Source organism: Pungitius pungitius, chromosome 12 (assembly GCF_949316345.1).
Source record: "Pungitius pungitius chromosome 12, fPunPun2.1, whole genome shotgun sequence".
Classification (NCBI taxonomy): Eukaryota; Metazoa; Chordata; class Actinopteri; order Perciformes; family Gasterosteidae; genus Pungitius; species Pungitius pungitius.
In genome coordinates this window covers 6876934-6904143 of record NC_084911.1, presented here as the reverse complement: position 1 = coordinate 6904143, position 27210 = coordinate 6876934, and the positions used below count along the sequence as shown (strand labels likewise).

Genomic DNA, 27210 nt, shown 5'->3' with positions numbered 1-27210 from the left:
GGATTGGCCGCGTTAGGCCCGTGTGAATGGTGAGTCGCCGGCAGAGACAATCATTTTGAGGTTGTTGTTTTTTTATGCGTTGCTTAAGTAAATTTATTTGAATAATATATAAACAAGGGTGTACAGAACCCGATGTTCTGAAAAAAAAAGAAAACCTTGTTGTAAAAACACTGTATTATTGTTTGATATGAGAGCTTTATGGAGAAAAAACACCACGGTAGAACATATAGGCTATAGAGTATGGACCGCTTGGTTTTGCCGGGACTAAATGATGGGAAAAGCAACTCTGGAATAATGTGATTTTTGGACAGAGAACGAACTGATGGTGAGAAATCGACTTTGACGCTTGTGGTCACGGTGGCTCTGGGCTGCATTCGAACTTCTTGCTCTGCCCAAACGTTGTTGGAACTGCATTATGTCTTTATTATATGTACTTGTCTCATATTGTTTACCAGATATTTATATCGGTCCGCTTCAAGCTAAACCTTTTCAGAAAATCACTAGTGGCTGTGTTATTAATCACATTACAGCATTGTGGCACGTTCACAGTAGTGATGGGGATGTGTTGATTGTGTGCTGGTGCTCTTGTCAGTAGCTGTGCAAACAAAGACCACATTTTAAAATGTGCACCCATTTTCTGTTTTGTCATTACAGAATATGACTGAGGACCAAAAGCACACATCCTCTTGGTTCAAATTATTCTATCCTATCACACATAGAAAAGTGCTACGTGAGAACAACGAGAGGAACGATCTTTTGGGACATTAATAATAAGCCAACAAACTGGAAAACCTAAATGCTTTTTTAATGTGTTATCTTGACAAGAAAACAAAAAATAACACGAGATGAATCTAAGAATGAAACATTCAAAATAAGAAAGCTGATATTATGTATTTGTTCATGAGGCTCAGCCTCATGTTGTGTCTATGTTTATTTAATAAACTTTATTCAATGATTGACAGGACACAAGTATTGCACATGAAATACATCAACAACAATCGTCCCGTGTTTGTTCGACATGTTGCGGTGTGACATAGCATTGATATGACAGAAAATGTGTTTCATGCTCACCACAGAAACGTATGCATATGTAACAATAGATGTTTTCTACAAGTCTTTTTGAATATGCTGGTTCTTTACAAAGGTTGGATCGGACATTGCTGTGCTGGAGTTGGACCCATAGTGTATAAAATTAGACCGTTACTCCAAATTATCATCTGTCAAATTTCCAATGTGAACATCACTGTATAGATCATGAGGAAAATATTATGGACCTATTCATGGTGGCTCTCTACAATAAATTATTCTATTTTGTAATGGCTTTTTCTTCATGCCTCATATGTATATTTTAGAATATAATACAGACAAATATAAATTGGCAAATAAGACAGGTGACTCATAGTTCTGACATATGAAAGAGTGGTAAAGCTTTGAAACAGTGGAACAAACTAATTATTTTTAAGGAAATGCAAATTATATCAGAACAGTCCTAAGTAGACCTATTTACAAGATCTGATTATCATGACACTCAAACATCAAACGGGGCCTCAAATGACCTGATGTGCTCAAGCACAGCAGAGATGTAGTCGGGAGGCGTTAAGAGCAGGAGTTACAGGGAAGAATTTGGAGAAGAACCTGATCTGGTGCAAGCATGCTATAAAGCTTGGGGAGTGTGGGAGAGTGAGCCCGGGTAATCTCCTTATTTCAGGCCAGAAAAACATTGATCTTAAGCCCGGCAAAGGGGGAGGACCAAAGGGATCAGGCTGGGGGGGTTTTAAGGGAAAAGTGAAAAGACAAGTCAAGGGTGCAGTTTGTTCGGCATGGGTCAATTTTATTTACACTTTACGTTCAGATAAATGTTCACAGATTCATACTTTTGAAAAGTTGATGGATAATTTAATTTATCGAAAAGTTTATTACTTAAAGGTGCAAGAACTGTGATTGGGTACAGTTCATCCCCCTCTAAACAGCTCTCAACAAGGAACGGTTAATGATGCCAACAACGCAAACTACATCAAAACGTTATATTTACCTGGAAAGAAGAAATCGTAAATCGTAATATTTAGCAGGGTCGTTGTGCACAGACTCGTTTCTACAGCGGCACAAAGTGGACAAACAAGGTGTAGAATAACTCAAGGTGACGCCAACTCAAAGGGTCACGTTATTTCTTTCGGCTAAGTCGCCCCTAAGCAGTGCGGAGCCTTTTGGGTTGAAAGAGAGATGTAGCACACGGCGTGTGTCTCATTTGTTGAGCCGTCAGCACTGAAACAACACTCTGGGGTGGTTTGCCCCTCGTGGACGTGTTTTCAGCAGCTTCGCTGCTACGCTTCAGCCTCGACTCCAGCGGTGATTGACGGGTGATGACAGGGGGCGTGCCCGGGTTGGGTCAAAGCATCCTGGTATGGGGGAGACTGGGTTTTTAGGATAATGAAATTGAATAGCGTACTGAATAATAAAAAATAAAATGAAATAAATCCCTAAAAAAAAATTAGTCTTAGTATTTTTGAATGGATGCTAATTTTAAATGTATTTATTTTTTTTAAATCTCAGCTACCTGCTGGAGGGCCTTCACGTACCCCGAGAGCCACTGTTTCTTGAACAAAACAATAGCTCAGCTTTGAAATATGAAATATCACATATGGCTTTGTAATATTTTGAATAATTCTTCTTGGAAACATAAATAATAATAATGATGGTAATTCTAGTCTTGGCTATTGTCTACTCTCACTCAATTCACTGCGAGAAGGCGAACAGAGTATTGGGCACGCACACACATGCACAGACGCCGTTTCACATCAACAAATCTGTTACATTCTCACATTTCAGTTCAGTATCTCCTCGTGGGACCGGCTTTTACAGAATGTGTCCTTATTCTGACTGTGCTCCTTTGAGTGCATCAGTGCACATTTGCTACACAGCTTACTCGGCCTGACTGGTGGCTCCAAAATGAGGACAAAGTAAGGATGGATGATGGAGAAGGAAATTGGACGTTACTGCTTTTTAAAACTTCATCTGGAGTTTTGTTATTATACTCACGAGTCAAATGTCCATCAGTATGCAGCCGATGCAGGCTTCGTCTTGGCAGTCAGGAGGGTGAATAAATTGGAGATTTTGCATCATAATCCATTTGTCGAGCTCAGCTCGCTAATAGCTTTCACCACTGCCCTCTCCTGAAGTGTGTGTACTTGTTCAACTCATCTTGGCCTGTCTAGAACATTGTCTGGGTATTTCTCCATAAGGACTCAAAGTACTAAACTAAAATCAAAGGAGTATTTCTAACAAAGAAGGACTGTCGTGTCACCTCAGGCGATGGGCCTTGGATTTGGGAATCCGGAAGCGTTTGAGTATCCTTTTCCCGGCACTCTTATTCACCATTTAGTTTTAATTCCGGCCATGCTGTTGACCACACTTCAGTATTTGGATCAATCAAATCAGATGAAGAAGACAAATGAGAGGAGTCTACTGTGTGAGCCTCATTGACTTGTCAATGTTCTTTAAGGAAGGGTTTTCTCTCTCTCGTAGTTCTTACGGTTAAGAAATATACACCATCAGGCTGCTGGTGCTGTAAAAAACCTAGAGTCCTGGAAGTGACTCCCATATAGATAATTCAACATCAAAAGCCAGATAATTAAAGACTTTCCTGAATGTCTAAAGTACCTCAACTGAGAATGGATTTGTTTGTTTTTTCCCCAAACTTCAAAAGCATAGTTTTGCACTTGGCGAAGCAAAAGCTGAGACGCCGCTGCACAAACACTCTTCCTCTGCTGGACCGCTGAACAGAGCGGACAAAGTGATCAATGCGATACACATGGCTGCAACAAAAGGAGCCTGTCGCAGCACTGTTTCAGCAGCAGCACGTAGAACCGAGAAGCCCGGATTTCTGCTCCCGTTAGCTTCATTCGATGTAAGTTCAGCTCTATTGCATTAAAGAACTAAATGAGCACTTGGATGCATGAGATGGGTGTATTCACTCTTCAGGATAATGGCGAGGAGAAAAAATGTGCTGACAGATCAGAAGCGTGTGAATGCAGGTTTTGCCGTAATCTTGTTATTCAAAGTGCATTGTCTGATTTCCTGTCTAAGCCAGATTTTAATTGGTTTGGAAAGAGAGAGAGAGAGAGAGAAAGAGAGAGAGAAAAAGACCGATTTGAATGGGAAACATCCTGTCAACACATTTAATATTAATCTAAAGTGAACTTATATTGTAAATTGTGTGTGAGTTGTGTGTCAGATATATATTATAGCACAGGTTGACAACATTGATTTTTTTGGGTCTTGGGTACGTTTTAAAAAAGCTACTTTTAGAAATTTGAATGCAATTTGTTTGTGGACAAAAGGCCACTTAAAGTCAAATTCTCATCATGCAGGATGCTAGTCTGCTGTTGGGCCTGACTGGGAACAAAGCCAAAGGCAGGAAATAACTTCTGAATGTGTGTGATGGACACCCAGCATGCATCCCAGTATGGATAGACTAACACTACATGACGCAAAGACAAAAGTCTTCCTGTCCAGGTAGTGGAGGGACGGGCCTTGTGATAATTATCAACCATTCACACATTCCTTTCTCTTGAGCTCAGGGTGCGCGTGCACAGCCTCGGGGTGTACTTTGGCTGCTTCCCACTCATTTCCACTGCAAAAGGCACTAATGAGCGGCTGAGCCTGGAATACACGTGGTCAAACAAAGGTCCTTCGAAAAGACCTTCGGTGATCGAAAGGACGTGAGAAATGCATCAGCATTTTTCAACTGCTCCCCTTAAAATGAGAAAGTTTTTTAACCACGCACTTTTCCTTTCATTCCCGTACGACACCCTGATGGGCTTTATTCTAATCGACCCGCAATTTGCAATGCTGTCTGGGTCTTCATTAGCTGTGTTAACTTGTGTATTCCACTTGGAAAATCCCTGTAAATTGTGCGGGGCTCCCTCGCACTGCACGCACCCTCTCCGAAATATCCCGTAGGGCCCCTCTTACTTCCTTTGTGCTCTCACAGAGGATGACAGCACAATATTCCCCCTGCCAAGTCGTCTCTCATATCACAAAGAGTTCAAACAATACTTTTTTTTTTTTATACTATAACACTGCTATTTGCAATTTAAATAACTCCTTAAATACTTCTTACGTTACGTTCTAAGATGGGTTCACGGTTTCATCTCAATTTCTTTCTTTTACCAAAAGCCCTCTGAAACACCACGGCTCCCTGATGATACAGCTTTTTTTTTTTAATTCTCTTAATGTGTTTGATAATGTGTCATCGTTGTTAATAACGCGGGAGGGCGGGGCCTCTGCGAGGGGCCCCGTGCTGGCGGCCTGTGTCTTTAAGGAGCCACGCGGAGAGGGCGTGTTCAAACGCACCGCCCGGGCAGCAGGAGGCATTCTAGTGGGTTTCTGCACGCTACGAGCCGCGGCGCCGCCTCTGTGCACCGACAGCGTTTATATGCAGACACACACACACACACACAAAGAGAAGAGAAGAGAAGAGAAGAGAAGACAAGACGCTGTCCGCGTTCTCCGATTGGATTTCCTGAGAGATCGATCTCATCGCCTCTCGCCTGCGTTGGTTTGGATGAATGCACCCCCTCCCCCTCCCACCCCCCCAATCTACCTGCCGGGGGCCTGCTACTGAAACACCAGCCGGCCCAATGAATGGGAGATGCTCGGTAAGTGCGTGTTCCGTGTTCGCTTGCCTTGACCTGCGGCGCTCCCGTTGTACCGGGTCTGAACGGCGGATCATTAGCTCTCATGAGCCGAGCTGCTCCGTTTAGCGGCGCGTGCGGCGGCCAGCTGACGCCTTTGTGGTCAGCGGCTCATTGTTCTCCTTTGACCCAGCCCCGATGCACAGCCGGCTCCTATGAGCGAATGAATGACTGGACCGATGAATGGAAGGGTGCATGCACATGGTCGCTAGTAGCGGTCGCTACAGACCTGTGCATTGCGGAGGATTGGGCCGGTTATTGTGCAGCGATCGGCAGTAATCAATGTCTTCATAAGCTCCAGCTGCTTTGTTGAGAAAAGCAACGATTTCCCATTTGTACTTTGCACCTTGCAACTCGTAACAGGCCTCACCTGAGGACACATGTAAAGCCCCAAAATTATCTAAATTGGGCCAATGATGCTTTGAAACATCTGTGAATTTAGACTATGATCAAAATTGGGGCACACTGACCAAAAGATGACCCTCAATGGCATCTGATAAGCTCAATGCCGGGCACACAATAATGTGATAGGCCTCATGTATTTAGGCTTCACCGACACACTGATAACCACTCCTCACCGATTGTTTGAGGAGAGAATGTTATCTGACCGCGAATCAAATTGGCCGGATTTCTTTTGTTCCCACAGGTTTAATTTTCTCTTTTTCCACATCCCGCTGAGAGCTTTGTGACATGTCGAATTGTTCTGCGCAGGCGCTGTGATGGGTTTAGGTTGACGACACTGCAAACAATGGAGCCTCATCGCCAAGAGTTGTGTGTCCACAGGTTTAGCCTGTTTGCTTTCCCCCCCTCTGAAAGGCGACACACACACACACACACACTACCAGCCCGTGCAGGTTCTGCTGCCTCTACTCTTTGTCTTATTTCTCAAATTACCCAGCATCCAAGTGCCTGTAGGTTGTTGGTTGCCTGGAGGTGAAAGTTATCCTTCCTCCTGTGTGCCAACCACTCGCCCATTGGCCACGGCACAGAGGACAGCCCAGGAAACACAACCCTTTTTTTGATATTGTGTTGTCACCAGATCCTTCTGGGGCGCTGAAGGGCAACGTTGTGTGCTAGTTGTGGCCCAGTGAGTGTTTAGGGCCGCCACCTTTTTTTTGTTTGAACATGTCTTCAGTGTTTGTGCTCATTCGTTGCAACGTGTGTGTCCTGTTCAGCCCCCTTCGCATTCCAGGAAATACCAACATAAACTGTTACTTTTCTCCCCCCCCCCCCCCCCCCCGGAATGCTCCTTTTGCATGGGGGAGAGCACCCTGCTGCATGACCAGAGGACTTGACTGTGCTTTTGAAAGGAAGTGGGGCGTTTGCAAGTATTTAAATGTGTACACGATTCATGGTTTTACTCGTATCACAGAGCAACAGTTCTTTAGTACGCTGCCGCCTACCGTTCTTTACATAACCTTGTTGTCCTCAAATCAACTTCTCCAGGGCGTCTCATGTTGCAGTGTGTGACTGCCGTGTTTGTTCCTGTGCCTTTTTGTTTGGTGGCATTGTTTTCTGGTCTGATCCAGCATGCTTTGCACCGTTTACTCGTGGTACGAGTCAAAAGGAAATGTTTTTTTCTTTTTTTTGTTTCCTTGTTGTAATATCGAGCATTTTTTGAAATGATTGCAGTAGACAATGTCGCTGCGCAAATGTTTTGATGGCTAGAAAGAAGACTGGTATTTGTTGACTGTACATTTCAGTTTGTCTTTCTCCCTGAACCCATATTGTGTAATTAATAAGATTGGAGGTCAGTGTAAAAACATTTTTGGGGTGTTTTTGACTTTTCTAACTATGGCGCTCTCATTTAAAGCAATAATTCTTTCCATCGTGTGGGCGCTCGGTCTCCCCCTCGGTGGCGATCAGGACGCCGGAAGGCCGAGCGGTCTCCGGGGGTGCGGAGAAGATCTCCATGTTGTTGAGCGCGCGGGCCCCCAACTCTGGATATTACAACGATGGGCTGATGGAGATATGAGCAGTGTTTGTTTGGTTAGCCCATCAGTAATGCATAATGAGGGAAGACATGGGGGCCCTGTTTATATTAATTTTAGTGTTCAGGAAGGGCAGACTGAGTGGATTTCCGGAGCGATGGGAGGGTTTACAGCCTCATTTTCTCCCTGCCCTTCCTGTGGACAAAGCCCTTTAACACGCTAATGAATTTAGAGAAACACGCCCATCATGTGTAGCTAACCTCTTTTGGTTTTTTTGGGGTTTTTTTTTTTTTTAGCCGCGCCTGTGAGAAGGAGTGGGGCCGAACGCCTACGTTGAGGTTGTCTGTCACGTAGCATAAAGGTAATTTTGTAAGATTCACGAAATGTGAATTTGAAAACGGAGCGGAGGTGGCTTTTGTGTTTCGTGATCTGGTGGTGACCATCTGTGCCAATGGGAAGGCTGGGTAGGTTTTAGGCGCGTGCCACATGCATTCATTGTAATGTCTCTGTTCATCGTCTTTCGCTCCTCCTCTGCTCATCTGACAGCCCGGTGTAAACTAAACCTGCTTTTCCCATGGACGAAAAAAAAGAAAAAAAAAACCTCCCCAGAAACATCTGGCTTTTTGCGCTGAGTGGGAATGTTTACGATCCGCATTCATTGCTGGGCCAAAAAAACTGCAGGAGTCACCGATATCTCTCGCCCCTAGGTTGGCACTGGTTGCAACGCGACACCCGCGGGATTTAGGACGCGTTTCAGGTGTGATGCCTCGTGGCGCTCGTTGGACTCCATGTTTAATGAAAACCAAAACTAAGATTTGGACAGGTTACGTACAAAAGCTTCCCTTAAAGCCACCAGACTTGAGTCGGATACCTTTCATTTTACTTAATTGATCATCCTAAGACACTTAATTCAACCTCGACAAACAAAATAAATGTTAAAAACTAAATGTAATTGTCTTTTCAGAGTTCCAACAATCCCCAGCTTTGGTTTAAAAGAGAAACTGAATAAGTAAGGGATGTAAAAAAAATAAGTAACACTGTTACATATTCACTGTTTACTAATTAACTGATTCATGTGTCTGTGACGTCACGCATCCGGGGGTAAAAAAAGCAGTAAAGACAATGCAGCACTACAACATACCTGCCATTGCTTGATCATCATGTGATGTACCGCGTTTAAGACATACCTTCTATAACCGATAATGCTGTTTTTATTATGGATCATGACGGTTACTTGTCCAATCATGCACCAGGAAACCAAATGCTATTTTTAAAAACTGTTGACTTGTTCTTCCAGCTCAATCTTCTCTCCTCAAATATTCCACGGGCTGATCAAAGGATCGCTTCCGATCAGTCCTCATTGATATGAATGCCAACTCAAACTCTGCAGGCGCTTTTTTTTTTTTTTTAACATGGAAGCTCTAAAACTCTGTTGCGCTTTGATCCTCAGCGAGCAGAATGTCCTGCTGGGTGTGACATTAGCATAACAGACAACGTCTCACTAGCAGGCCAGGTAAGAGCGCGGACAAGATCTCTCACCTTTCTGCACGCAGGCAGAACTTTTATCTTCTCCTTTGGAGGCGTTTGGAAAAGCCGTATTAATATTGAGTTCTTCTGATTAAGGAAGGCTTTCTCATTTGGAATTCCCAGAGTAATTCTATTTCTATGCACCTTATGAGTAATTATATATATATTATTGATAATCTGTCAGTAATTATTCAGAGTTGTACTGTCAAATAACGAAGGCTGTCTAACACATTATTCCAGAGCTAAAAAATACACTTCCAACTGTCGATAAACGGCCCAAATATTTATTTTAAAATGTCCGGACAATGGACAATGTTGGCGTGTTCGGCGTGACGAACCGCGTGCCCTCTGAGGAACGGCTTCACAGCTACAAACTAGTTGGTCAGAAAGCCAACGTGCTCAGTTTGTTGCCGCGCTTCCCTTTGGCCTTTCCAACAATTCACAGGAACAGATTTGGGATTTGCCTCACTCTTTAGACCACAGAGGATTCACACTCGAACCCAAACGAGCCCTCGGCTCCCCGGTGGCAGTGGAAGTGCAGGGCGCCGGGCGCCGTGAATGGCCGGAGGGGCACAATTGTAGGTCAACGGTTTGATGGGAATCAAACCACCGCAAGCAAATGGCACGCCGCTCAGACCCAGCGCTACGGTCTGGGTCATTTAGGCCAAATCAGGACCTTCTACAAGCAGGAGGGGGGGGGGGGGGGGGGGGGGGGCTTTATTTGTCATTACTTCTCGGAGCAGTGTGTTTCCGCTCATTGCTCAAAGGGCAGCTTCCGTTTGTGTCTGTTCTTGTCTGTCTCTACGATGGAGAGATAATGTGATTTCCACTGTTTGTCCTTGGGCTGCTCCCTCCTAAATGAGCCATTCAGCCGCACTAACTGAGCTGTACGGCAGATACCGATCTTCGAAAGCCCATTTGTCTGCTTAATTGTGTGTGTGTGTGTGCGTGTGTGTGTGAAGAATACCTAACATATGGACGTCAATGAGAGATCGCCATATGTACAGGCGGAGCGTTTTGAGATGTCAGCAGGACTGAGAAAATGACCGCCCCCCCCCTCTCCCCTTTCATTTCACCCCGAGGTCATGCGTTTGTCCATCCAGGTCAGTAACTTCAAAAGAGGCAAAGTGAAAACCTCCCCCACTCCAGCAGCCACTCTCCCAGACAGTAAAGTACACACTGCACTGATAACGCACCAATACGATTCTCCAGGGCTCAACCCTCGAGGTGCGTGTGCGTGTGTGTGTGTGTGTATTAGGTGTTGACTTCCCCCATGTGAGAGAACTGACGATAGGTGACAACTGACACACGTCAATCAGGTTTTGTCTTGTCCTCACTTCCTGCTATAATAGCGTCTCCTAACAGCAGTTACAAATGACTATAGAACTGCCGTTGAGCTCCCGAATTCTCCTTGGTGAATGTAGTCTATTTTATAACACCTTTTTATTGGAGGATAAAATTCTCAGAAGAAACATGTATTACCTTACCACAACAGCATGATAATTAAGCAGTTTTAGAAGCCTCCTTCAACCCAATGCTAGGTATTTATATTGATAATTGAATTACGTGATCAAAATAAACGGAGCTAACTTGACATTTCCCATGACGTAAATCCATTTTGGGGGGTAAGTGGGTTGGAATCTCATTTAGCCCAAAGCTTAAGTGAAGTGAAGCAGCATTGGCGACAGTCTGGAAGCGTTCCCAGTGTTCATCACATTCAGTCTGTGGATGCACACATCCAGTGTTGCGCTTCACTCGGCAGTTGAGAAATACCACATCCACTTCAAAACCATATGTCATTCAACAGGCGTGTGTGTGTGTGTGTGTGTGGAAGAACCGGTTTCCAATTTCACTGTCAATATGAAACGAGGCAGATGTGCCTTGCTCGCTCGTCTCGTCCCCTTTTTTATTTTTTTTCCTGCCCCCACGTTCCGGCTTCCCATTGGTTCCCAACTGCCGCCAGACCTTGAGTGTTGTGAAAGTCTGTTTATAAAGTCAATCCCCCCCCGCTGTGACCCTGCAGTTCCCACACTAACTGCTGCCTTCTCAGGCCCTTTTCCTTGTTTTTCTTTCTTTTTTTTTTTTTTTTAAATTCACGTGGAGACCCACATGCGCATGCACGGACCACCACAAAACACCCCAAAGCCATAAGAACAGGGCTGTGGATCATTAGATTACAGTGAATAAAGTTCTTAAAGGCCCGTTCTGGATCGGGTTGAGCTGAAGAACAATGTGCCTGGTGAACGTCTCACACATCTCTGTACCCATGTTCCTGTAATTGGCACCTTTTGAGCTTTTCAGCCTTATCCCAGCCCTGGGGGGGGGCTTTCAGAGTTCCCCACCCCCTCTTCATCCACTGTTTTCCTGATTATGCCACCCAGAAGCAACTAGTCAGAATAAACTATTCCGGTCGGGGTGTGAATTCTTCTGCCCACAGCGCCGGAACGTTTATGTATTTTTCTACGTCCCCCCCCCCCCCAACTTTCCCGTTTCAAATGTACACTTCATGGATGGAGTGAGTGATTGAACACGCTGCAGACCTCTCATTCAAAGGGGGTGCAGTGTATGTGAGACGCGCAGAAGGAGGCCAAGTGCTCGACACGCGTTTGAGCCTGAAGCCTTCAACGGCCCGACAGGAAACGCCTGTGCTCGCTCGCTCGCGGGAGGTTGTTGCTATGGTAACAAAAGCAGGTGAGGGCATCAACAGGAAGACGATAAGCGGCTCCGCCAGGGGCGGGCGGGGGACGGGAGAACGAGGTCAATGTGCTACAAGAAGCAGCCTTTTTTCGTGTAAATCTCCAACCTGTGTCTTTTGGCCCAAAGTGTCTTCAAGTCGAGCTAAATCCGTATCTGGGCGGAACAGACCAGGGCGAGCCAGAGAGGGGCTCGATGCAGGCGCAGCGCTTTCTGCCGGCCTGTTTTTAAGTGAAACCGTAGAGACTCCGCCCATAAAGTCAGAGGCGCGGCTATTTCGGATGACTTTCTGCCCCGAAACTTCCTGTTCAGTTCATTCTTGCGGACCACCATGACCGTGTTTTTTTTAATGTCTACGTTACATGCTGCCATTTCTCACTAATGAGGCGCCGTCCTCCTCCGGTGCAGCAGCAGCAGCAGCGACTAGCTGTCAGCCTGTGGTGAGGTTCCCGCTGTTTGGGCTGCATGTTTAAATATTGCAAAAACACTATTTTCTCTCAGCTGTCAGTCACACACCTCTGGGGGCTTAAAGGCGGGTTATCTAAGGAGGAGGAGGAGGAGGAGGAGATGGCGAGGGACCTGTTTCTGTCTCTGATCATATTTTCATGTACCCTTTGTCAAAGAATCCTTAGGTGACTTTTGACTAGCACACTCGGTGTTATTGCTCTTCTAAAACTGACTGTCATTGACTTAGAAAATAAGCCCTTGCTCGTACACCATATGCTGTGTAGTCAAAGTGGAGCTTTGCACCAGAAGATCCCTCCACAAACCCTCTCCAATTCAATGCCGGAGCTGCGTAATTGGAAGTTTCAACTCTTGCAATTAATGGGTCATTAGAATTTTGTTGGTTATGCATTCACATTTATCATCAAGTAAGAAACAATGTGTGTTTGATTGTGCATCCCAATCCAACAGATTGAAAATTGAATATGAAGGATTCCGTCATCAAAAGTATCTTTTTAATGTCTAACTTATTTCATTTCATTTCCCAGGTTCCCTGGCTGACGGTTTTTGAAGCTCCTCAAATCATTCCACGGCCTTTTTAAGGCAGGACTATATTCAAGATTTCTCTCGGTGCAAACCTACCACCATGCCAATCCTCAAGCAGCTGGTGTCCGGCTCCTCCCACAGCAAGCGGCGCTCGCGCGTGGACCTGACCAGGGAGATGATCAGCGCGCCGCTCGGCGACTTTCGCCACACCATGCACGTGGGCCGCAGCGGCGACGCGTTCGGCGACACCTCCTTCCTCAGCACGCGCTCCGGGGAGCCGCCCCCGGAGAGCACCTTCTACCCGCGCTCCCCTCGGCCCGGCCTCCTGTCCCGCACCTTCAGGAGCAGCAAGCGCTCCCAGTCGGTGAACCGGGTGGACCAGCAGGCGACGCCCGCCGGGTCCCCCACCTACGTGAAGAACGCCATGTCGCTCCCCTTCCTCAACGATGACCACCGAGCGGACGGCATCGTGGCGAAGAGTTTGTCCTCGAGTCCCCTGAAGCAGCACGGGGAGGCGGACGGGGGCGGCGGCGGAGGCGCGGCGGCGGCCGCTCACCACCTGGAGCTGGAGGAGATGCGCTTCGGCGAGCTGACGGAGCTTCCGGAGAGCCCCCTCCGCCACTACGGCGGCGGGATGAAGCACGCCGAGTCGGTCATGTCGTTCCACGTGGACCTGGGGCCCTCCATGCTCGGCGACATCCTGGGCGTGATGGAAAAGGAGGAGGAGGAAGACGACCTCGGCTACGAGGAGGGCAAGAGCAGCGAGGGCCGCGCCTCGCCGCCTCTCAGCGCCCACGGCGAGGAAGGGGACAGCGCGGAGGGACAAAGGGACGACGACGACGAGGAGGAGGACGCCGCCGCAGACCTGCAGCCGGCCAGCGCCGCAGACGCGGGCCCCCCGGGCGTCGGGCCGTACGCCCCGCAGTACACGCCCGAGGCTCGGCCCAGGCACCTGCAGCATCTGGACAGCTGCTCCATGTCCAGCGCCGGCTCCGCTGCGCTGGACGAGAAGCCCAACGGCCAGACCTACGCAGGGGACACGGACAGCGCCACCTTCAGCGCCCCGCCAGAGGAGGAAAGCAACTTCTCCTCCTTCCTGGAAGATGAGGACGATGAGATCCGCGTATGAGTCTCCAAAGTAGTCTCCAAGTTTTTTCTTTCTTTTTTTTTTTTTTTTTTTTACAATAATAACGGGACAGCGCTGTGGAAGGGGGTGAAACCAGCGTGTAGTAAGGCGCTGTTGTCTGGTGCTGTGGGAACGAGACTGTGGAAAAGATTTCATTGAGTGAATGCTCCTTTTTTGGGAGAGACTCTGTCTGTTAGGGAGCCTTCCCTGTCGATCAATCCCGTCTTTCCCCTTCTGAACACCGAGGGAGCTGACAGGGAAGAGCCAGCCACAAACAACACAAAAACACTTTCCATAACTAAAGCTCAGTTCACCCTCTCTTTCCTCTCACTTCACGTGGCTTTTTTAGATTTGTTTCGTCTCCCTCACTGGCCACGGGGGACATCACGAGGCATTAAGTGAACAGAAGGCCTCTCTCTCTCTCCATAGCATTACTGGCTTGTATCATGTAACAATGAAAGGGGGCTGTGTTTGTCACCGGAGTGTGAAGGCCTGCCTTGAGCCCCTTTTATCTGAAATGAATATAGCACGGATGGGTCCATCGATCTGTCCGGTTCCCCCCCTCATGCAACTTGGGGTCCTTGTGCCGCTGCCCTTTTTCCTGCTGTAGAGCTGGACGGCGAAGCCCAAAACCAACCACACCAACTCTTCTGTTGTGTTTCATTCACTGTGAGCGCCACACGGGCTTAGTGTAGATTAGAGAAAACCCTGACGACGCATTGACTAAAAAGCAATGTGTTGCTGTTAGAGGGGTGAATAGTGGCGTGTGACCCAAAGGGGAGCGATTGTACACTGGTTCGTCTTTTTTTTTTCTTTCAATGAACAGATTGGTGTTTTGGTTCTTTCGTTTGATTTCCAATAACTTACGCGGATTGGCTGCCTTCCACACGGCAATCTATCATATCAAGTTGAAACTGAAAAAGGGTTTTTATAACCACTTCCTTCCTTGTTTTTGTACAACGAGGCAGCTGCAGCGAAGCAAACTGAACTGTGTGCAAGATGTTGACCCCTCGTGTATCAAGAGCTTTCCACCACTACGTGGGCAGGGATTGGTGGTAAAATCAGCAGGCACAATTAAGCCGAACACTACGAGCAGTATGTCTAATACCTGTTTATTTTTATGTTTAAAAAAAAAAAAATTAAAAAAATGTTATTTATGTTAAGTCAGTTTATAGTGGATGAAAAGAAATCGATTCAATAGCCTTAAATAAAGGATGCTGTTTTTATGGAAGTTGCATTGTCATTGCAGCTCGACTGTATTTCTTGCATCATTAGAAGCTGCTGCCACAAGTATTGAGGCTCAGTTGCGCTGATTCATTCCGCTGCCTTAACTGAAACAGACAGATGTGCCAAATTGTAATCTTCAAGCCAAAATAATTCTACTCATGAAGCTCACTTTTGGGAGAGTCGGTCAAATCTGTTTGGCACTTCCTTCTTTGTATCCCTTTTAAGTTTTAAGGCGGAGTTTAAGCTTGTACGTGCAAAAATAAAGATGTGTTCTAAAATAAAAATTTGCATAACTGGATATTTATATTTGCAATCTCTCAAACACTACTTAAAGTATTCAGGTAATTTCTAGTGTTAACGGTTTGTGCGACTGGGATGTTATCGTTGTTGCCCTTTCTGTATAATGTATATTACTTTACTTATACCTTTTTTGTGTATTATCTAAAATCACCTATATTTTTCAATAAAATAAATCCTCAACACCTTTACTGCCTCATATATAATGCAGCATGATCTCCGAGGAGAATATATTACAAGTGCTACTCAATCAGTGGCATGAAGAAAGGAATTCCTTCACTCCCACCTGTTTCCTGTCGGAAGAGGGAGGAAGGAAGTAATTGGGGTCTAGTCGCATGTGTGTCTTAAGTATTTACTACACAAGCTGAGAATGCTGTGATGACATGAGTAAATGTGTTTGTGTGAGAGAGATGAGTCAACATCTCTTTTTTTTTTTTTTTTGCGAGCATCTACAGCTTTTCAAACAGCCGGCCAGCAGCTCAGCAGAAGCTTTACTGGTGTCAAAACAGCCACAAACTACACAAGGATAAAACTGAGAAGTTATTATGTTTGCCCCTCAGGAGGAACAGCTGGTCCTTTCATGAATCTGCATGAATGTTTTTTGTTGGAAACCCAGAATGAAAAAAAAAAAAATGGCTGAATGTCCACACAGGCACATGTTCGCTGTGCATGTTGCTCGCTAGTTTATAGCTAAATGATGTTAACATTGGCGGTTTCAGGGATAAACCAGTAACTAAATGTAGTTCCCTTGAAGTGCTTGTTATCCAGACTCATTGAGACATGCAGCGTATGAGCTAATAGCACGTGGAAAGTAAATAGTGGATGTTGAACGTAATCATTCAGCTATTCAAACATTGATGGGTCGGGATCGACCCATCACCCTTTATAGAACTCTTAATTTGGGCTCATACCCAAGGACGCCTCGACATGGACGGACAGCAGAGCCTGGAATCGGGTCGGACTTTTTTGCCAAACTACGCTGATTTGTGTAGTAATACTATGCTATTCTTCAATACATTGCTATTACGTTATCATTTTTTTATCATACATACGACCTTCTAAACTTATGAACGCATCATAATGGGACCTACATTCACAGCTGTATGCTCATGCTTGGATGATACACTTTCGACTAATAACACACACATTACCTTGTAAGCAAATCCAATGTTGCTGTGATGATTACCCAAAAGTCTTTTGCGATCACTTCTCCTCAATGCAGGTGCACGTTTTATGTTGATTTTACATATATATATTTCATAACAGGGGGGCTACGTTTTCCTCACACAAATATAGAAGGAACGGTTAAGTGATCATCCCATTCGGGTCTTTGTTCTTTCTTTCTGTGAGTAAAACCATTGCAGTATTTTTCCTTACACGAGCAGTGAGGACACCAGAAACAGGTAAAGTGTCTTGGACTTCAAAGAGTTTAAAAACAAACATAAAGCGTCTTAGTGTGGAGTGCCTGAGAGATATTAACACCGTGACATTTTTCTCCTCACTTTACACTCTTTCCATTTATTTAGCCTGCAATGTGCCAACATACCATTTTAAATTACCTCAAGTAAAAGTCAATGTCTTTTGAAAGCGTGTCAAGGTAAGTTTCTACCCATGTCAAATTTTATTTGAATGTAGTCAGGCTCCACTTTTGGAATAAATACATATTTTATTAATATCCCCCTCTTCCTGTATAAAACGTATTTCTTTCAACCATTATCCTCAAATTATGACGAATAAATGGCCTGGTTTTGTATTCTAGGTTTGCATTTGTCCCTGGGATCGAAACTCCATCGCTCGGATTGGAGGAAGGAACGTTTATCATTATTTGCATCTGTGTTTATTAGTAGTGCTGACCACGTGCCCCTGAACCTCTCGCGGTCAGCGTTCAGTGACCTCTGCTTTGGGATCAGTCCTGCATCGTCCCTCCGTATCAAAACTGCGTGCTGAAAAAACACTGATCCATTTTTCCATAGTGTCTTTTTTTCAATTCAATCTTTCATCTCCACTTCAGGGGATCTTTAATCTCTTTCCACGCTCAGTTTTTCACAGGCACTTTAGACCAGCATCCATTCTGCCAGAAGGCAAGAACAAGTAATTTTTCTTACACTTGTGGTAAAAGCAAGCCGTTTATATTGATTGGCGTGGTCAATAGGCTACAAACTAGTGAGGTTATTGATCCTAATTTTCTCTGCCTGTATAAAATCGTTATTCTTTTCAGATATTGCTAGTCTTTCCTCTTAAAATATAAATCTTTACTAGTCACCACTTGCATTGGTTTGGAAAAGTCTTGTTTTTTTTGGTTTTTATCACGACTTTCAACTGAATTATGTATCTTGTGCATTGTACAAGCCAGTAGCAGGCAGCCAATGGCTCTTGGTCTTTAACCTTGTTATCTACCGCCACCTAGCGGTTCTATGCGGCACACATCTGGTGATGGGCGTGTCTGTGACATGGCTGGTTTGACTCTTGGGTTGTAAATGAATCACCTTTGTTTGTATCATATCATTACTTTCTTCATTTTTCAGTGCTAAGCCCGAATTTCAGTTTCTATAGAAAAACAGTAAAAAAAAAAAGAAAAAAAATCACCAAGACTGTCAAAGGAGGTTGTCTGGATGATTTACAGGAATAGGCCAGGTGTGACCACATCTGTTTAAATGTTCCCGCACATTTGAAATGGATACCTGCGATGGCAGATTTGTTCAGGAAGGTCTGCTCACCTCCCCCCCCCCCCAATAGAAGCGCTTTGCAACTGGAGCCTGCTTTGCAGCTGTTTCTCCCACTCCCAACTCCCTGCATGCAGTTTTTTTTATCTGCTTCAGCGGCTGTCAAATGTCATTTCCCTTTGGTTTCAAACTTGGTTCAAAACATTGCTTTTTTACGCGAGCCACCAATGGGAGGCGCTCATTGCCTTTAGCTTTATTATGTCTGAAGCCCCTGCCTGGACCCACAGCCTTTTCCGCCAAATTCCATCAGCAGACTCTTCCTGAAATCTGGAAAGTATTAAGCAACCTGCTGGTGGACCAGGGGGCGGGGGGGGGGGACTGGTGAAGGAGGGAGGGAGGGAGGAGAAGTAAAAAGTGGGGGATGGGGGAGAAAAGAAACAGAATACAAAATTGTCCATACACCGCCCCTCGCCTCGCTCTGCTCCCTTTTCCCTCCCAAACACACACTCACACGCATTACGCTTGTCAGCTCCGCTCGACAAAAAAAAAATCCACACCCTTTCTGAGCCACTCTGGCATATTTATTTAATGTTTGCAGTATTTGGCTTTTCTCCTTTTTTAATGGGTCATAAACAAACAGCCATTTCTGTTCTGTTATGTTATGTTATGTGTGTGTAGTTGTTTTGCTGGCACTGAACTGAAAGGCGAGTGCAACGGTCCGAAGCCCCACATGAATGTTTGTGGCTGGAAGTGAGACTGAGAAAGCTGGATGGCGTCCAGAAATCCTCTTCTATAGTTTTGTTGCACATATCTTTGACCCGATCCACGCACAGTGTCAGTGAGGCACACCGAAACCCCGCCCATGAGAGAAGTGAAAAATCGGAACACCCCAAGAAACGTTCTTAGCACTTTTAGGACAGTCAAACCAGCAAATGTTTTTATTTTTGCGTCGCCAAGCTGAGGTACTCCCAGCGGTGCCAAAGCAGCAGCATGGATATCGGTGTTAGCACAAGCAGCTAACACAAACATTCCAGTACCCAGTGCTGACCTATTGACCTCTAAACCCTGAAACGGAGCGGGCCAGCAGCAGGAGACCACACACACACATGGTTGGGAGGAGGAGGAGGAGGGTAGGAGGAAGCACAACAACCTCTCTGGTGTCCTCGCCTTGAAGAGCTTCAGATGCCTCTGCTGATTGGCCCATCCACTTAACACGGGTGCAGCTTTACCCGCTCAGGGCCCGCTACACGTACGCGGTGTCAGAATGTGGCTTTCACAGCTGAAGGAGTAATTCCCCAAGAAAAACACAGATCTCGCTCTCCCCCCCTCAGTTGTTGATCAACCAGCGGTTTTCTTCATGAATCTGGAGATTGTGTCATAGATTCCTTGGGCGAGACTAAAAATCTCCACTGTTAAAATAAGTTTTTCCACACCACAGAATCGCATGGCCAAATCCGCCGTCAGCTCACCAGAGGGAAACCATGGATTCTAAACAAGATCTTCTGGCTGTTTATGAACAAAACAACCGTTTAAATCCGATCAACAACGTTTTCTTTCCTATGATTGTTTTAAAATGATCTGATTATAAGGTCAACTTCTGCCAAGATTCCGTTACGATGTGAACACGGAGGAATCAGTTTTGCCATGTGCGCAGAAACAATAATTCCTCCCCTCCTTTTTGCATTCTTTCCTTCCGTCTGTCTCTTCCAACCCTGTCTCAAAGCGTCTCCTGCAGCCATGTGCGTCCACATGAGGTCTGGCCTGGCCTGCATTCAGCCATGACCACATAGGATTGGCGGGGGGGGGGTGGGGGGGAGCCGGGGGTCTGCAACTCTCCACTTCCCCTCGAAGGCCTGTCCATGGCCTGCTGGCCGACGCTTTGAGGAAGCACGTATCACACTCCTCCAGCCACCCACGCCTTTGGGCTGCTGTGAAACGTCCTCACACACACACACAATGTTTGAAAAAAAATCAGTTAAAATCCAGTCATCAGTCTTTGTACATTTAGAGTTAAGCTCCCTATAGAAAGAAACCTTTTTCTCCTGGTGATCCCTGCGTGTAGGCAACGGTGAACCCAGCAGTGTTGGAAAGAGGCTTATGATGTTGATCACACAGCGAGAGTACATCGTTGCCAACATGGCCGTGGCGCCATCCCAACAGAGGATGTATGCATGTTCACACAAAGCCATCCTTGTTTAGGAGACACGGCGTGCCCACTGTGGAGCGAAATACTTTAAGCTGATCCGGAAGGGCGGGATCACAAAGGGTCACATCCCACAGGCCAGCTTTAAACTTTGACCTTCGAGTCCTTCTTCAATTTAATGTCCGCACGTTTTTGGACATTTTGAGTGATGCCAGCGCCCCGAACTCACTGCAGAAGGAACCGAAGGGTGGAGTTCTTACACTCATCTGAAATGAGTGTCTCCTTTTGTCCAACGCATTTCATTCATTCAGTTAATCTTTTCCTCAGTAATCTTAATGTGTCTTTGCACGTATACGTTAGCCTTGCACAGACATATATTAAACGCACTGTGCTTTGAATAAAAGTCTATTGAAGAAGATATCAGTTCAGAAGTTTTCGCATTCATGAGTGTCAATAAAGAACTCAACAGCTCTCACATCACTGCTATATTAATGAGTAACTTAACCTCCTGCTCGTTCACTTCTCACTGTGTGTACTCGGTTTGTTGGGATAAGCGCTGTCTCTGTGCATTAGCCCTATAAAACACAGGGACTAAAACCTCAGGGGTTCCTCAGGGGTCTCGCCCGTTAACATTTGCACGAGCAGAGCCAATCCGACTTTCCGTCGCGTTCTCTCGCCGTCCCGCTTCAACGCGAGCTCCACAAGAGTCCGCCCTGTCGCAGCCTCAAAAAGCTCATTCCCTCCGGTTACGTCTCAACGGCATCATGAATCAGGGTGTGTCTGGAGATTCGAAACAACACCGGAGAATCCCACAGATTCATGCAGGGAGGTGTCTTCAGAACATTACTGTCCTGGGTGTTGGTCCTCCTCCGCACAAAGACTCCGTCATCCACATTGTGCTCCCCTCCCTCTGGCCGTGGTTCCCCCGGGGCTGAGAGCTGGAGAGGAGAAGAGGGGAAAAGTCTGGCCCGATGCTGGCGCCCTTCGTCGCCACGCCGGCCAGGCTCTGACTCTCCTCCTCCTCCTCCTCCTCCTCCTGCTGCTCTGAGTTTACTAATCAGAGCCAGCAGATGATGAACAGATGTACCGTGTGTGTTTGTTTTTCTTAAGGGTTGGGTAGCGTCGTGTTTATTTCATTTGACTTTATGCGATCATTCAAATGATTGATTTAGGATGAATCTCGCTTCGATAGAACAATTACGCACAATCACGGCATGCCCACTGCAGAAGAGCATGGTGTGCAAATGACATGGAGAGAAGCGAAAAAAGAAACGTAAAAGAGCACATGTATTGTTCATGAACGTCGTTCAGCTAAACGTTGAATAACGGGGCAGAAGAGGACCGTACCTTGTGTGCGCTTTGAGTGTAGATGTCGACTCAAATGCTGGATTAAAACTAATGTCAAAAACAGCAGCGGCACACAATTATTTGATCTCTTAAACAATCTCAACGTTCCCACAGATGCCACGAGACATCTTTCTCTTTGGTTGCCTGTAGGCTTGAATTCATGATCTTTCTGCTGTGTCTATTTTAAACACAAACACTCAATGCGAGGCCTCGCATGTGATGTGAAGGCTTGTCGGAGTTTGGAAGACCCTCCTGAGCACGAAGCCACCTTCTGGCTCTCCTGTACCTGACAATTCCCATTTGGCTGTGTATCCAGCATTGTAAAGCCCGGTTAAATCCCTCTCCACCCTTTACATCTGTAGCTCTTTACTTTGATTGACAGCTCGATGGGATCCTCAAAGGGGCAATGGAAGTCGTACCAGATTCACTTCAAGCGAAGAACGGCCCCATTCACACCCCGATCTCCACAAACACGTCAGCTGTTGACAGCAACAAACCTCAGACTTTATGGGAGTGCGTATGTGTGTGCGTGCGTGTGTGTGTGATCAAGAATGTAAGAATGCTTACGTGGGAGTTTGACCAATTTGGTCGGCTACAGCGTGGTTGGACCAAATGTGAACCAGAGCAGGATGGAACAAATAGAGAAGGAACGGTTAAGTGATCATCGCATTCGGGTCTTTGTTCTCTCTTTCTGTCCTCTCCAGCTGTGCCGCTGCTCTGTGCACGCCAGGAAGCGTTGGAAGTGGGGAGTGTGCGGGGTGGAGAGGCAGAGGTGAGGTCACCGCGGTGTCGGCCCCCGGGGAGGTGGGGGGGAGAGGAGAGAAAAAAGAGACACTCGGCCCACTGTCACAGCGCCGTGTGTTCGCTCCGTCTGCAACATACATCCGGAGCGCTGCACAATGCTGACATTTTAGAACACTATCAAACCCTGCGCCCCCCCCCCCCCCCCCCACACACACACACACACACGGACATGCAAAGTGAGGGCCGTCGGCATGTTTGGAGACCACTGTGACGGTGCCTGGCCCTGCGTGCTTGGGATGCCTTGGGTGTGACCGGGGTGGCCCAGACTCTGTGTGTGTGTGTGTGTGTGTGTGTGTGTGTGTGTATGTGTGTTATGGTCGCTCCAGCTGCCTGTCGTCTGCAGCTCGGGACGGCGACACAAAGGGAGAAAATAGGGCTTCTCGTTGGATAAGAACTACTGATAGAGTTCAGAATTTCAGAGTTCAGAACCCAAGAAAGACAAATTCGATGATGAGACCCGACGAGTAGTCGGCATTTGGCCGTCTCTCATTAGACACGGAGGTATTTCAACGCATTTGTGCGAGGGGGGGGGGCGGGGGGGGGGGAACTTATACCGTCATCGCAGAGTTTCGTTTTTTTTCCAGTCACCGACGGTGCAGCCGTAGAGCTGTAGTCACGTCTGGGGTTTCTCAGGAATTGGCCGGCGTCCCCCCCCCCCCCCCCCCCCTGCTCCCTCCTCCCACAGTCATGCGTGTAGTTTTTTTTACCGACTGGAGATCTACAAACTCAACCATGACCTCAAAGAATGAAATATTCTCCTCGGGAAAACCCCCCCCACATCTCCAGAGTGGCCTTCTGGCGGTGTGTGGTTTGAGTGCGTGGAAGGGGGAAAGCAACACGGGCTGACACATTCAAAAGTCCTCTCCGACTTACTACTTGCTTTTGTGTGCAGGTAACACATTTCTGTGTATTCATGACGTAGAAGTAAGGAAAGGCTGGTTCTTTAACAAGAATGAAGCTGTAGGCCCACTGCAACGAGAGCCCAGGTAGTTGTTTTGAAGGGTAACTTTATTAGGGTAAAATATAAAAAAAAGACCCCTGTTTTCAATTAAGTATTTCCATACCATCCCCCCACATCTCTGAAAGAGTGGGGGCTTCAATCCAAGCAGCCGCGCTCTATTTTGCTCTCTGTCTTCACATCTGGCCGACACCATATGGCCAACATTTGAGATTTAATGTCATCTTTCCGTTTGAAAGCGCTTTATTTATCGGAATTTATATCCCAACGTTGTCGTTTCAAAGAATGTAAAAACTGCTTCAAAACGTATAGACGTTTTATGTTTGTAACACTACTCGTCGCTTCTGACCACACCCAACTTTTCTTCCCGAAAAAAAAAAAAAAAATCCTTAAATGAAGGGGACACATGCTCTGAAACACTCATAGATATATGGGTGGGGGGAACGGGCTAAGTTCTCATCTGGAATGCATAAAGCATAACATCCCAACGTCTCTCATTGCTGTGGTTCAATAGCAAGGTTAGGCTGGGAGAGGAGTGGGTGGGACCTGCTGTGTGTGTGTGTGTGTGTGTGTGTGTGTGCGTGTGTGTGTGTGTGTGTGTGTGTGTGTGTGTGTGTGTGTGTGTGTGTGTGTGTGTGTGCTAAATCCTGCTGGAGTAGTACAAGCTGTAGTATGCAGATCAAGATGTTCTTCCTGGGCCCTCCTTCGTATATATGGGAAAGAATTGGGGGAGGGCGCGTCAAACATCTTGCAGTTACTTGAGGTTCCAGTGCTTATCTGTAAAATTGTTTTATGGGGGTTTTAAACACATCCTTCATGATAAGCTGTGGTTTGTTTCGTACTCTACATATTAAAGATGTCATCGCACTATTGAATAACGTGCAATATATTTTCCATGGGATTTGTCTCTGATCAAGTCAGGGTTTCTTTCTGTCTGTGCTGCAGTGATGGGGGTTATCACTCTTTGGGAGCCTTCTTGCGATACAGATAATTAAATTGTATCAGAAATTCAGAATTACAAGCACACATGCTATCATTTGTGAACTGGCATCAAACACAGATGAGCCTGACTAGAGTATCGTTAGTTTTCAGGGTTATTTTTAAAAAAAGACAAAAAAGACATTTTCCACTGAGAACAATAGAAGAAAAGTTAAGGAATCTGCAAAATAATGTTTTATTTCACCCTGAGCAGGACAAGAATGTATGTATGTATAGAGTTTTAATGTTAGGAAGGCCAAGACATCTCACTGAAATATCAACCTGGTAGTGCTATAGAGCAAAAGCCAAGCGGTCATTAAAGTCATTAGGATTCTTCATCTGAATCGTCCCATACATGGAGGAGAGAGTGACATTAGCAGAGACATATTTGATATTTGGATTGAAAGACGTGTTATCAGAGACCATAACACCAACATATTGGGGCGTTTTCCATTGTGTGCTCATGTTTTACGTGATGATTTGTAGCCCATGTTGGTGCATCTCTGTGTGCCAGAGTTCATCAACGCATCCTCACCTCCTCCCTCCACTCTTCACTGAGAGGAGCTGTCGGCGTGTTGCGTGCACATCGCGTGCTAAACGGGCCACTTGGGCCGCAGCCCGACCGACGCTGACGGATGCGCAGCAGAAACAAGCGATACGAGCCAGTGGCCAGGCCACCAGACTATCCATCGCTGATTATGTGTATCAGCACATTCCCCAATGTGCAACCATGTTTGACCAGACATCTCTTACGAATACAGACAGCAAACCGAAGCACGGAGAGTAGTAAATTCCATTTTCACGTTTTTTTTATTTGATTCAGCGGTTGGATGACTCATAACGTAAGCAGTCGGCTGTAGACAGAGATATGACTCACTTAGCGGCCTGCTGAGGGGCGGCCTTTATATACGTTTAGCCTCCTTTAACATTTAGCTGTTTACTACTAAGTTAATTATTTTGTTGAATCACCTTCCAGCTGTTTTACAGACTTAATGAAGCTGTAGCGTGGTTTCAGTCAGGAAGACTAGACTCTTGCATCTTTCTCGTACATCCGTCAATCTCTCCTCACACACCCTCACTCATTTCTGTCACTATCAATCTTGAGGTCAGATCAGCTGGTCTCATTTACCCAATAAGCAAAACGAAACAATTTTTTTAGCCTATCATCTCGCGGCTATCTCTTTTAAAAATGACTTCCCTAAGTATGATCCTGATGCCGTTACGCACCCCTCCAGCCTCAAGAGTCCACATCAACGTATCTTTGGTTCACCCTAATCAGCCACCACCACCACCCCCACCATCAGGTCTGGACTCCACAGGGGGGGGGGGGGTTATCTCACTTGTTGTCAGGGGAGACGGCCTTCGATTACATTACATCTTACGCCCTGCAGTGTGAGCTGTTAAATGAGCACATATGCAATGCCTGGATGAAGACAGCACCACAACAGGAACAAGAAACCCACCGATAACAGGAGGGCAAAATAATTAGATGTGGATTTCAGCTGCAGATGAGCGACCTAATCACACTGCAATTGATTGGAATCAAAGTGAGGCAACAGGGAGTGTGTTGCAGCCTCTTCGTGTCTCCGAAGATAGCAGAGCTGCAGGAACTCTGCAGAAATGGGAGCGAGGCGATGCAAATTCTTTCATAGCTTTTATTGCTCCATTCCAAACCCCTGAGGGCAGTTTCGCTCTGATTTGAAGGCCGAACAGTTTGTATGCTGGTCTGCCCTGTCGGGATGTGTGTGTGCTCGGGACATCGGCTCGAACAGGAAGCCGGGGGCTAATGATTAGCACATGTTTAGGACCACTAGGGTGCCACAATCTGGAGTTCTCATGCCGTATGTCTCTGATTTATTTAGTTGTTGTTCTTTGACAAGAAGGGAGTGTTTTTAAAGGGATAGAAACCTCTGAACCTCTTAGCCTGCTACATCTAATTCAGCTCCCAAATAATGGACATCTTCATCTCCGTCTCTGCCCATTTCGTATTGCTTCAGAGTTTAAAATGGGTCACGCACGGCACGGATGCTCTAACGTGATCCTACTAGACTTGCACACTGACCCACGTGTTGCCCCTTTAGATATTTAAGCTTTCAACATTTCCCATTGCAATGTGAGGCCTTGCGAGCGCATCTCGCGCACACTCTAGCCCCGGTGCTGATGTGTGGATGTTCACACCGCCTTGCTAAGTGTGACATCCCATTAGAGGTGGGCCCGGAGGGCTCCTCTCCACCTCCCGCTGTGCGGTCCGTGGGACATTATCTGATCAGTCACTAAGTGGGGCAACACAAACAAGAGCAGCGACAGCACCGTCGAGCTGTGACGACTCACGGCAGCACAAAGGAAGAGAGACATACACGTCCTGGAGCAGAGAAAGCAGCTGTGTGCAGAGAAGATCCCAACGATTTCCAGCTGGGATGATTCAGAGATTTCGAATGAGATTTCTTAAGGATTTTGTTTTTTTTGGACAGGCGTGGTCAGTCATCCTGATGACATTTGACCGGAGTGACTCCAGAGCTTCGGTGTTTCCTCTCGTTCTGGCAGTGGCTCCCATACGTAAACGGAGCAGCAAGGCGTTCCACCGTTCCTTCGTACTCCCTCAAGTAAAAATTGACTGGCCAGCTGTCCTACACTACGACGTCCTCCAAGTTAGCCGAGCGTGGATCACGCCCAATACAGAAACCTACTTCCCGATTATCTCACCTTTCTCTGAGTCCTATCTGAGCTGCAGCAGTGCAAAAAGTCTCATGGGGCCCCCTCCTGCAGCTGTATTCCAGGAATGAGCACAGACTGAGGCTGACTCATTCTGTCACCAAACCCACGGGACCCTCA

The 27210-nt window shown here is 46.3% G+C and overlaps 1 protein-coding gene across 1 annotated transcript; it reads left to right on the top strand.

Moving 5' to 3' along the window:
* The first annotated feature begins 5335 nt into the window (after window positions 1-5335).
* LOC119220839 (cdc42 effector protein 4-like) lies at window positions 5336-15670 on the top strand. The gene is made up of 2 exons (XM_037477105.2): window positions 5336-5657; window positions 12838-15670. The coding sequence occupies exon 2, from the start codon at window positions 12936-12938 to the stop codon at window positions 13962-13964; it is 1029 nt and encodes a 342-aa protein (XP_037333002.2). The 5' UTR covers window positions 5336-5657; window positions 12838-12935; the 3' UTR covers window positions 13965-15670.
* The last annotated feature ends 11540 nt before the right edge of the window (window positions 15671-27210 follow it).